Raw genomic sequence first — 12,283 nt, forward strand, 5'->3', positions numbered from 1 at the left:
TCATCGGTGTACCGATTTATTATACTTCATCATTTTTATTTACCTTCTTCTTCTTCTTCTTCTTATTCAAACACGATGTTACGATCCATCAAAATTTTACAATTCCAATTCAATTTTATTATATTTTTATCGATCCCTTTTTACCTCGTATTCGTAATTGAATACAAATTGACTCGTTTGTTATTATATTTTTTTTCTTCATACGGTAAAAGAAAAAAAAAAAAAAAGAAAAGAAAAAACAAAAATAAATTCGACGACGAGAAATTTTTTTCAAACCTCTACAAAGTGGAGAAGTATTCGAAATTCTGAGAATATTTTTCCGAAATATATGTTCTCGTCAGGCTTTGAAATTTTGAGAAACAATTTTGAAGAAAAAATTGTTGGAAAAAGTATTTCCGTGGTAGATTGAAATGAATGAAATGTTAATTTTTATACCAACTCGTTTGGAAACACCAAACGAATGAATAAGTTAATTAGACCAATTATTCACGAAGAATTTCGTTGTTTCGGCTAGCTGCAGCAATAATAATTCTTCGTTACCGCTTGAACGGGTTTCTCCTTTTGTTTAAAATTCAGCCCGTCACCCCTCGCGTTAATTTCCTTCAGAATTACCCTCAAAATTACCTAGATGCTGTTGACGCTCCGCATAAATATGGTCCGAAATAGGGGTTTAATTTTCACCGCGTGCCCCTTCGAAGTTGCCCCCTAAAATTACCCAACGCTGCTCGAGGCGAGAGTTGAACGAACGTTGTTGAATTTCAAACCCGCCCCTTCCGTTTAACAAACCGTTTAATATTTCCGGGAATTTTATTTCCCTTTCTTCAAAGAGAGAGAGAGAGAGAGAGAGAGAGAAAAGGAAGAAAATCAGATTCGGATTACCGCGTCTCGTTTCATAGACCATCTTTTATAATCCTTCATCTTTTTCTTCCTCGGTCTCTAAATTTCTTTACTGTTTGTTTTCTCCGTTATTTTCTTTTCTTTTTTTTTTTTTTTCCTCCACCTACCCTTCTTCATATCCCTTGTCGAGATTTTTATCGCCCCATTCCTCAAGCCGAACGATGTTTATTCCGCATTTTCAATTCCGAAACTTTAAAGTTATACCAGCTAACTCGCAATGGCTTATCTGTGATTCCCCCTATTATTTCGTTACATATTACACAAAGTCTCTGGATCATACGAAAAGTTCGTCACCGGGCTTCAGAATTTATTGACGTCCAATCATCACTTCCGGTTTCGAAAATAAAGAAAAGATTCGTTATTAGTAATTTATAAGCAAGTAAACTTGAGCTGAAAAAAAAAACATTAAAAAAAAAAAAAAAAAGAAACTGTCAACTAAATTAATCACACAATGACAGCGTTTCAGCTGACGGATGAAAATTTAGTGGAATAATTTTATTTACAATGATCTTGATTCTCACGGAGAAAAAGAAACAAATAAAAAAAAAAAAATTTTAGAGTAATTTCATTTACGAGGAAATTGATTCTAATAAAAAAAAATTTATGGAAAATAAAACTAAATTAGCGATCAAACATTTCGTAGGAATAAAGGAGGCTAAAAAAACGACGCCTACTAAACCAAAATAATCGCAAATCGAATGTCGGGATGTTTGCAAAACTTGGCAAAAAGTTCTTCGTTTTCTAATTTCAGAACGGTGAAGCCTCCCCTTTAACTCTGTGAAAAATTTTCAACCCTCGTTTTTAAGGGGATGCAGGTTTTTAAACAAAGTCGAGGGTTGGCAGGTGGACGATTTAGCTCGCACACAAACACAAATTGCAACGTTTATGTGTCCTAAATACCTGCTCTTACCAATTTCACCGCCTAACGAGCCGCGAGACTCGCCGCACTATTTCAGAAATAATATCAACCGTTTATCAACAGTTTTTTGTTGATTTTTTTTTTTTGTAAATAAAATTTTCATCGAACCACGTTTACAGTCGAGTTTCGCAATCGTGCAATTTATTCCAAGTAACATTGCTGCTTCTAAATTGTTGAACCAATTTTTTTCGTTGAATTGTAAATTCTTTTCGTAATTACATGATCGACGAAAATTCTTACGGAAAGTAGAAAAAGTTGAATTTGTCAATAAAACGAGGCAATTTGTAAGAACATTAATCGTTAATGTGAAAATAGGTTCAATGTTGTTATACATGAATTGACCGTAGTACATGAACATTGAAAAAATGTTACAAGTTTGATTTGACTAAATCGTTGAAGTCAGAAAAAAAAAAGAATGAAAAAATTTAACTACCGGTTATTACGACATAATTAAGGTATTGAACATTAAATTGTTCCTTCGATTCGCGATTCTCCGAGTCATTTTGCATTATTGGCGTTTATTCGCGTAATTGGCGTGGCTGAGTGTGTAATAATGCTCACTCACGCAAGTCTACAGAAGTAACAAATATGTTGAACGTGTACAAGTTACGAAATCAGACAGTTTATTTACGACGCAGAAATTCTAAGGAGCTGATAATTGTTAAACTAATTAAATCATAAGTATACAGACGTCGAGGAGAAAAATATTTAGGGATCTCTTTTTTTTTCGAATCTCTCTCTTATTAATCGCTTCATTCATTTGACAATAAAAATCGAATAATTTTCCGACCACTTTTTCAAATACTCGGAAGATTATTTTCGCCAAAAAAAAATTATCATATATTTTACAAGAAACGATGTGATGCGATAAATTTAAAAAAAATCGAAATCACTTTCATATCGAACGTTAAAAAATGGAACAATTTCACATTGACATGGAACAATATAACAAAAATTGTAAGAAAAAATGACGACCTTTTACTAAAATCCAGTGAATTTTTCCTTTCATTCTTTAAATCACCGGGTTAATTCTCAAATTCAAAGCAAAAGAAAAGACGAGGGTTGGGTATTAGTAAAACAATACGCCCCGCAGCCGTTCTGCAGGATATGAAAATGTATAACGCGTCCTTGATTGTTTCTTTTTTTTTTGTTTTTTTTTTTCATTTTTTATTTCATCATTCCAGTACCAAAGTACACCGCAGGATTCCAGAAACATCCCTTACTTGAAATTGGGAACAAAAGGAAAATAGAACCGGCGCCTTTCTCTGCCCGTCCGGTTTTCCCTTTTTTATTCAAATTCACCCTTCGCGATATAATTTCGTCCCAGATTATTACACTTATAAAATAAAAAGCCGGGCTTACGCGCCCTGCTTGCAAAATTTCTCGCAATTTGATACATCGTATACTTCTTCATATAGTATAACGTACCTTGAATCTTTTTTATACATACATATAATATAAATGCGTTTAATTATACCTTTCGTTTTTTTTCCTCATAACTCGGTTCAATTTTTTATTTTTATTTATCGCCAGTGTGTTATTCGCGAATTTCGCGATGATTCATACCGCCGTAGGTGGGCCTGTCTTTGAATTCCTTGGAAAAAAAAAAAACAAAAAAAAAAACCGAACGATTAGAATTGACGAGGAATTATTGTTGTAACATACCTGACAGGAGAACCAAATTATACATATAAGAGTATAAATATTCTTTGCGTGAATTCAAGTTTTTCATCACTTTTTTTTTTTTTCTTAACTCTAGGTAGATTGAAACTTTTCTTGTTTAGGTGAAATTCTTTTTTTTCAAATTTTTTCATTCATCGTACTCAATATTTTTCTCAAAGTGGTTTTTTCGAGTAAGAGACCAAGGAAATGATCATTTTATTTGTGGTTTTATTGTAACTAGACTAATTGACGGGACGTAATGAAACAAGATGCATTTGAAAGCTGCGGAATTTCGATTTAATAAACAAAAAAGTTTTTCAAATTATTTTAAAAACCTTTCAATAAGAAACAGTCGTACCTCTGTTTAAGAAAAGAAAAAATCCCTTCCAAATTCTTACGATAAAAATTTGAAACAGATTTACTTTTCCACCCTTAAATATGCGGGGGTGGAAAAATTCACTTCGCACAAGTTTCGAGTCGCAAGATTCGCACGACGAGGTGGAAAAATTACTGCTGGATGTATATCGCATGATATTGCAAGAGGCCTGAGGGGGGGATAAACGTACCTACGCTGACCAAGGGTTGTCGATACTTTCTCATCCCCTCCGTCAACCATATTCCAGCAGCCCCGTGTATCCCTGCGCCGAGTACGTGCACCAGGACTCCTGTAAAAACCACGACCCATCCCCAACCACTTTCCGGATAGTAATGCTGCTTGATGGTGCACTGCGCGATATACCTACAGATCGGAAAGATTGTCTCTGTGAAAGATCGATCTCGCCAGCGGTTCGCGAGATAAAACCATTTTGCATTAATTTTAACACGGTTTCTATTTTTTTTTTTTTTTTCATTTTTCAACCCTTCTTTCTTTGGTATTTTATATATTTATTTATTTTATTTTTTTTTTTTCGCAGAAATCGCGAACAATCGTTCCCACTTTTCGCAAAGGGAACAAACAATACGACCGGAAACGAAATTCGTCGGAGGCGTAAAAAAAAAAAAAAAAAAAAATCAAAAATTCTAAACCCGAAGAGCAAAATATATTATTGAGTCGCGATCGTGATGCCGGTATAAAAAGTTGATGACAGAGAAACTTTTTCTTCGGTCCGAGATGTAACGAATCGCAATTCGAGTTTTACTTTCTTTTTTTTTTTTTTTTTTTGTTCGTGGAATTGAACTTTGCCTATTTCGAATCGCGAAAATCCGAGTAAACAATAATATATTTCTTTTCGGGTTAATAGGTATGACAAAAAAATAAAAAATAAAAAAAAAAAACTCACACACGAGGCTGAAACTTTTCTTTTTTTCCGACATCGCGTGATTACATCGCGACTTCTTCATTCCACTTTCTTTTTTTTTTTTTTCTTCTTTCTTTCTTTACCATACGTTTATCACAAATAAGCATTACATGCGTCAGTTTTGTGAATTTATTTCCAAAGTTGGTAAAATATCGGGTACACAAATAAAATACCTATACAATGTACATATATATGAGGTATTCCATGCCAACTCGCCAATTTTCATTTCGTTCGTCATTTTTTTTTTCATACGATCGTCCTAACTTTTGTTTTTTTTTTTTTTTTTTTTTTTATTTTTGTAAATTTTTGAAGATAAACGAAAATTGCCGTAAATATTCTCAATAATTCTTCGATCAGAGACTATCATTCCAGGCCAAATCCAGGTGTGGAAACTATTTTATTTTTAACATTTATTTAGCTGTTTAAACAACAAAATAATGAAATTCTTAAATTTGCATAAATTGGGAATCATTCATTTTTGTACATGTATAATCATCCTTTTGGTGAATGAAAATGACTAATTGACAATAAAAATACCAAATTAAGTATGTACAGGAATTTTAATTTTATTCAAATTATTTAAATATATATAATAAAGAAAACAAAAAAAACGAAAGTAGTTTCCATTTTCGGATTCAACGTCAAATAATCGTCTTTGATCGAAGAATCTTTTAGAAATTTTGCCAAAATTAAAAAAATTCTTATTCCGTTTCGATCTTTAAAAATATATATATAAAAAAAAAAATATAACCGTTTGTGAGGAAAATCGAAAATAAATCAGTGCCGTTCAGAGTGACAAGAATCGTATAAGAAACGATTAACGAAATCAAAAATGGCGAGGGAAAAACAAACGGAAAAAATGTTTGAAAAAAACAAAAAAAAAAAAAAAAAAAAAAAGAACGAGATAATAATCCCTCGAAGAAAATACCTCGGATCGTGATTTTCGTAATCGCGTTTGCGATCATCGTCGCGAGCGATGCAAACTTCGCCATCAAATTCGCCGGAACAGGAAGGTTCGCCCAATTCACCGGAAGTAGCGAGACCGCTGTCTTCGCAGGGATTAGCCAGTGTTATCCTCCTTTCGGAGAGCATAATAATATCCGCGTTAAAAATTACTTCGGAATCATTATCCTACGTAATATCCTTCCCTCTTTGTTTCTGTGTAAATTTTTTCTTTTTTTTTTTTCCTCACTTTTCTCTGCATACATTTATTTTGTTTTATTATTATTTTTTTTTTTTTTTTCAATTTTATTATCGTTGCTTCAGTCTCTCAAGTTTCGTCACTTGGTTTGAAATCGCGACCTCCGATCGCCTGCATTATGAAGAATAAAAAACAAAAAGAAAAATGTAAAAAAAAAAAAAGAAAGATTTTTTTTTTTCTTCTCTCTCGTCTCACTCTAATTTCAACGATATTATCTTATCGCGCAATGTTTCTGCTTTTTTCCTCTTTCCTCCCGATCAATTGTCATTTTTAACGATCCCTCGTAAGGTTCCCGCAATTTGCTTTCACCTGTGAATTTAATGCCTGCGCTGTTTTTTTTTTTTTTTTGAACTACAATCGATTGAAAAAAGAAAATGAAAAATAGATTTTTTTACACGTTGCTTACGAGTTTCCTAAAATCGATTGAAAATAAATTCTCATCGTCGTTGGGTGGTGAATATTTCGAGGTAAAATTATGAAGTAATTTTTGATTCTTTCAATTTTCTCAAGTTCGTTTTTTCATATTTTCCATCTTTCGAGGGTGGGGAAAATGGTTTTTTAATCGACGCACGAATGAGGAATAAAAAATAAAAGCCACCTTAACGAGTCCGTCGAGTCTGGTTATCGTCGTTTTTTCGCAGCTGGTGCCTTTGTAGTTAATTATTGTAATCCGAGAGTTAATTCTTCCGCACCCCGATTCTCCTGTCTACCTGTTCATTAGGCAGGAGCCTCGACGATTTACCATGCGGCAGAGATAGTCGGATGGATAGGCGGTGAAAAAGAGAAGGTACCGTACAAGAAGGAAAAAAGAAACGTTTTGTCGGGTACAGCTGATAGATAACCGTTCCTATATGCCTAATTATACTCTCGATCGCTTCGTTCGAATCGTTTCCTAAACAGAAACGTCTGTGTCGATATGTTTTGTTCTTTTATCCGCGGTGTTCGTCCCGATAGTTTTACGAACAAGGACCGAATTGTTCTGCGAGAACGGATAAACAGAGAGATATAGAACGGTGGGAAGGATCTTGGAACAGAAGGAAGAAGGAAGAAGAAAAAAAAACAAAAAAATTACAAAATCAGGAAGAGGAATAAAGATGAATTGACGATCGATAATGTTCAACAGAGACGGATCTCTGTGATTATTTTTTGGTGGACAAGAATTGCTCGCGGTTAGAGGGTATTCGATTTAATGATAAAGAAGAGAAAAAGAGGGGAAAAACCTGAGAGAAGATTGATGGAACCGGAGCAGATATTAACAATTATGAACAATAAATGATGCCTGAAAGTAACCGAGAAGATGGTCGAACAATTTCAAAAGTGAATGTAAAGTTCGGTGTAAGCTTCGTGATTAGTTGAAAAGAGAAGTGTTTAGATGAGATGAAAATTGAATTCTGCAAGAGATGATGACAAAATTTCTTTGATGCCTGTATCATAAATCCGAAAATTCATTTGCTCTGTATAATCAGGATTTAAAAAACACTTGTGACATTTTTATCCTATCGATTTGCACAAGAATCGTTTTTAAAATACTGCATTAAAACTGTTGTTCAGGAGATAAAAGTCACACGGAAAGAAAATAATACAAGAATCATAACCGTGTTCTGGATTCTCAATTTTTTTTTCAAAATTAAATTCATCGATCGGTATCTAGATTTTTGTAAATACGGAGAAATCATTAATTTTAAATTTTTTTTTTTTTTGCAACTTTTCAACTTAATCGTCATAAAAATTCGATAAATGTAAGCGAAAATATTATTTTAAAACATCGCAAAATAATTTTGTGCAAACGAGACACAGGGCAAGTTGTTTGAAGGAACGTTTTTCGCGAAAAGTTTCAACGTATGACAAAATTAAATAAAAGAGAGATAAAAAAAAAGTACCTCGAAATAGAAACATCGTGAGACAAAAAGGAGAAGCGGAAAAAGAATTTGTCCAAACAGCATGAAGTAAGTGGGTGCTAACTGAAAGGGGTATTCAGCTTTAAAGAGAAAAAAAAAAAAAAAAAAAAACGTCCGGGGTGACAATCGGAATTCGTTCAAAGTCACGAAGTTAAACTCCAAAGAGAAGAATTAAACGGGAGATTCGAGTGTTGCTTGTATGTATAATTTTTTCTTAAATCACGTCCTCCGTTTTTTTTTTTTTTTTTCTCTGTTCTTCCAATTCAGCCGCTCTTCAGTTCCTCCCGTATTACTATAAACGTCTTAATTGTACAAACGTGGTGTTGGCGAGAGCGGAAAAAAAATTGCACAAAAATAAGAATAAATAAATAAATAAATAAATAAAGAGGTAAGCGAGAAAAAACAAAACCAACGTTACATCACGCTAACAATATCTCAGTCCTCAGCTACGAAGTAAGTATCTTTTTCCTCTGCTCTCGCGGTATTCGAAACTTTATTACAGATGGACAGAAACTATCAACCGTGCGTGCAGAGGCATCCGACGATTTAGCACTCCATTCCCACAGCTATTAGAAAAAAGGGGGAAAAAAAGGAGAAGAAGAAGAAGAAGAAGAGGAAAAAAAAAGAAGAAAAAAAAAACAAAATTACACGTATAGTCACTTACGTCATACTTTGAATCAACGTTATGTCTCAAGTGCACGCATTAAACGTACAGAGAGTGGCGATTCTAAATTGGCTTGACGAATTCAACGTACAGCGCGTAAACGTTGAGTTGTAAAATAGAATACACAAAACTCCACGATCATCTGCAGAAATTCGGTGAAATATATACGAGGACGCGATTAAAGGAGATGAATCAACAGAAGTCGGTAGAAAAAGAAAAAAAAAAAAAAAAAAACAGTCGTGATTTGAGCGTCCAAGACGGTGTTAAAAGTTTTTAAAAAATTCGTACCTGCGGCGTTTTTAGGTGATTTCAGAAACTGAAACGTAACGGCAGCGGAGAAAAGAATTTGAAAATGGAAAAAAATTGCTCAGCGCCAAGAACTCGGGATCGATTTAATGTCCGATAATGTTTCTACCGCGAGAGTCGTTGAGCGCTGGCGCCATCTGGCGATAAATTTTCAAACATCGCTCGGAATCAACTCTGACGGTTCCCAATTAGCGCGAAACGTTTTCGCGTTTAATTTTTTCAAGGCGTGTTGAAAATATAAACGAGAGGTGGATAAATTTGACGAATGCAATTGCCTAAACGTTTCGGACAAATGGTCGATAAATGCTAATCGGGGGGTTGTCCGGCATTTTAAAGCCCTCGGTTAAATTGAGGGGATGAAAAAAGGGGGAGAATTCACCGGAAGTAAAAACGTCGGAATTCGCAGTCTGTCGGAGTGAATGGGGAAGGAAATAGCGGGAAACCGCCCCGAGGATTCGGTTTATTTCACACTTTATCTCCCTTATACTTATTCGTCGACGTTTTTCAAAAAAAAAAAAAAAAAAACAGGTAAAGAGGCCGAGCGGCTGAGTGAAAAAAAAAAACCTTCGTTCGAACAAGAAGGTCTTGAATTAAATTCGAAGGAATAGATTTTTTTTTTTTTTTTTTTGACCAAACACCAGTAATCATTCTCGTCAATTGAAGCAGACGACATTAATTTATGTACCTATTATTATTTATTCTGTCGGGAGTGAATTTTGTTTCCTCAATAAATTGAAACGAAGTCAAGTTGACGAATATGAAAAACAGTTTTCTTTGTCGAATAATCTTTACGGCGGGAATTGTTGTTGGGAAACTTTTTCGAACTTGAAATTATCTTTTCGGGATTTTCTTTTACCGCAACTGATTTTGTGTAATTATTTATCAAGGAAAAACTTGCGTTACGAAAAATTTTAGGTGACTCGAAAACAGTGATATTACATTACTGGTAACACAATCACTGTTCTTTTTGAGAATGTATTACTTTCTTGGAAAAAAAAAAAAAAAAAAAAACAAGAATTTAACGATATAATTCTCACGAGTAAATTTGAATAAAAAGTTTTAACAGTGAAATTTTCGAAATGACAAAACGACGTACAAACTAATCACCTCGTTATTATAAGACAGAATTTTCCGTTATATTCTACCGTCTTACTTCGATTGTATTTTTCAGAATGAGAATGTTTTCAATCGATATGAAAATTGTTTGAATCGTGATATGTCATGAAAAATTTTTGTATTCCAATCGCTCAATCAACGGATCTTATAAAAAAGAAAAACACAAGAACCCGTAACTTATACCCACAGGTTGAATTATTGCGATATTGTTAAAGTAGAATAACTTAAAGACACGATCGCGAGTCACGAAATTTTCAAAATTCTATCACTTGTTCAGAACAGCTAGCTATTATTAATTACACGCGATGCTCGATGAAGAAGAAAAAAAAAAAAAATAAAAATGAACAAAAAAAAAATAAATAAAAACAAAAATCTCCGCACCGTTTTCCGTCGATGTTACTTTTTTATCGCACTTGCAAAAACCGACCCACTAAATTTATGCCAAATTATTCTCAGCATTGAATTTCACCAAATCACCAAATTTGAGCCAATCGATTGATCGATTTCGCGGGCACATTTATTTATTTACTTTTTTTCCTCACTGAATTAATCGCGGCGGTCACCGGGCTAGAAAATTAAATAAAATCAAAAATTCTCAGTGCGAATTTTGGACGGAAACTTTGGAGCCCGGATACGCGATGGACGACGCCGAGTGTCGACTGAAACACGGCATTGAAGCGTCGAACGTGCCGCTGAGCTTTCGGAGGGGGGCTGAAAACTGCGGACCAATAGAATTCCTTCTCCGCCACGTGGTTCTGGGATCCTAGGTCAGGTTGGGATTCCGTCTCGTATTGTATATATATATATATATATATATATATATATATATATATATATATATATATATATAATATGGAGAATTCCATGCGATCCGAACGGACGTCTGGCTCTCGCTATTTTCGATTTTGTACAAAATTTTCTCTGCTACGCCGAAACACCGACGTGAATTGTTTCAAATTTTTTATTCAACTGGTTGATTATTTGTATAAATGTTGATTGAGTGATTTTCAAACGTATCTTTGTGCAAATTTTCAAAAACTGTATTTTCTTTCGATACGTTTCCAGACCGACTCCATGATGTGCTGTTTTTTTTTTTTTTTTTATCTATTTTTCAATTTTTTTTCCTTTTTAACATACTTAATGTTTTTGGTCAAATAAAAAATTGTTCAAACGGTGTGCAAAAATCCACCGAATATTCTCGAAATTTTTATTTTTATCCTGAAACATTTTTAAACTGGTTTCATTATCAAGTTGATGAAAGAAAGTGAGAATGTAAGAAAAAATAGACGAAAACCGCTTCACAAACGGTGCTAAAAATGTTCTAAATCAAAAATACAACCTTTTAGAATTGTTGGGGAATTTTCAGATTCTTTGAACAATGTTTAAGTCGAACAAAAAAAATTAAAAGGCCCATCTTGTCCGGTCTTGAAATGATTGGAATTGAAAATTCAGTTCCTGATAATTTTTTGAAAGTATTGAAAAAAAAGTCCTTTTCAAAATCGTTTAAAATATTTATAAATAATTGAGCAGTTGATTAAAAAGTCAGCCAAAAATTCAGGGTACTGTTTCAGAGTTGGGACAATTGCAGAAAATTATTTAAACAAAATCAGAAATGGCACGGAATTCCCTGTATATGTATATTAGAAGCAAGGCTTCGAATATCAGAATTCAACGTCTTCTCGATTCGGGTAATTTACATGCATGCAATATTTGCTTCGAATAAAAACTCACTCGCTTTGATAAATATTGATTTACCTGATTCGAATTAATAATCATGAAATATCTTGTAAGAAAAGAAACGCAATTTATTTTGATAAGATTTGAAAAATTCATGGTAAATTCCTCGATACGAATCGTAAAATTTGTCACATCACAATTTAATGAATAATTTTTTGACAGGTTATTATTTGCCAAGCTGAGTTTATGCTTCTTAACTTGAGCGAAAAAGAAGGTTAAAGATAAATAAAAAAAAAAAAAACAAAGGAAACATTGACGAAATTTCAAGTGTAAGAAAAAATTCTGAAAATTGTTTAAATTTTGATTAGAAAAATAAAAGGTATTGAGATTAATTTCATACGGATATTATTTGCGCCCGGATTATTCGGCAGTTATTGGCTTCTCGTAGTTCGATTATTTCGGCCTTTACCAAGCAATTAGTCGAGTCAACATATTTGGAGAGTGTCTTAGTCACCGGCTAATTAGAGCGAGATGAGAGGAACTATTACGGAGTTGTAAATTACAGCGTTTGGCTGTCCCAAAAGCAGCAGAATCGGGATCAGAGCTACCGAGTTGAATAACGGAATGAAAAAAAAGGTGTAGAAA

At 33.6% G+C, this 12,283-nt stretch overlaps 1 protein-coding gene across 3 annotated transcripts in view; it reads right to left on the reverse strand.

Annotated features, from left to right (window-relative positions):
• The window catches only part of LOC124308748 (monocarboxylate transporter 10-like), a 122,124-nt gene that overhangs the window by 28,128 nt on the left and 81,713 nt on the right, over positions 1-12,283 (reverse strand). Inside the window, exons 1-3 of one of the 3 annotated variants that reach the window (XM_046771760.1) lie at positions 10,343-10,608; positions 5,705-6,088; positions 4,045-4,217 (exon numbers count right to left, since the gene is read on the reverse strand). The exons of 1 other annotated variant lie outside the window; for it this stretch is intronic. In XM_046771760.1, coding sequence (XP_046627716.1) covers positions 4,045-4,217; positions 5,705-5,868 — 337 coding nt within the window. In that variant the 5' untranslated portion in view covers positions 5,869-6,088; positions 10,343-10,608. Of the gene's footprint in view, positions 1-4,044; positions 4,218-5,704; positions 6,089-10,148; positions 10,176-10,342; positions 10,609-12,283 lie in introns of those variants that run through there. One more of the 3 variants, XM_046771761.1, reaches the window with a different exon arrangement.

This window comes from Neodiprion virginianus, chromosome 7, assembly GCF_021901495.1.
Source record: "Neodiprion virginianus isolate iyNeoVirg1 chromosome 7, iyNeoVirg1.1, whole genome shotgun sequence".
In the NCBI taxonomy this organism is placed as follows: domain Eukaryota; kingdom Metazoa; phylum Arthropoda; class Insecta; order Hymenoptera; family Diprionidae; genus Neodiprion; species Neodiprion virginianus.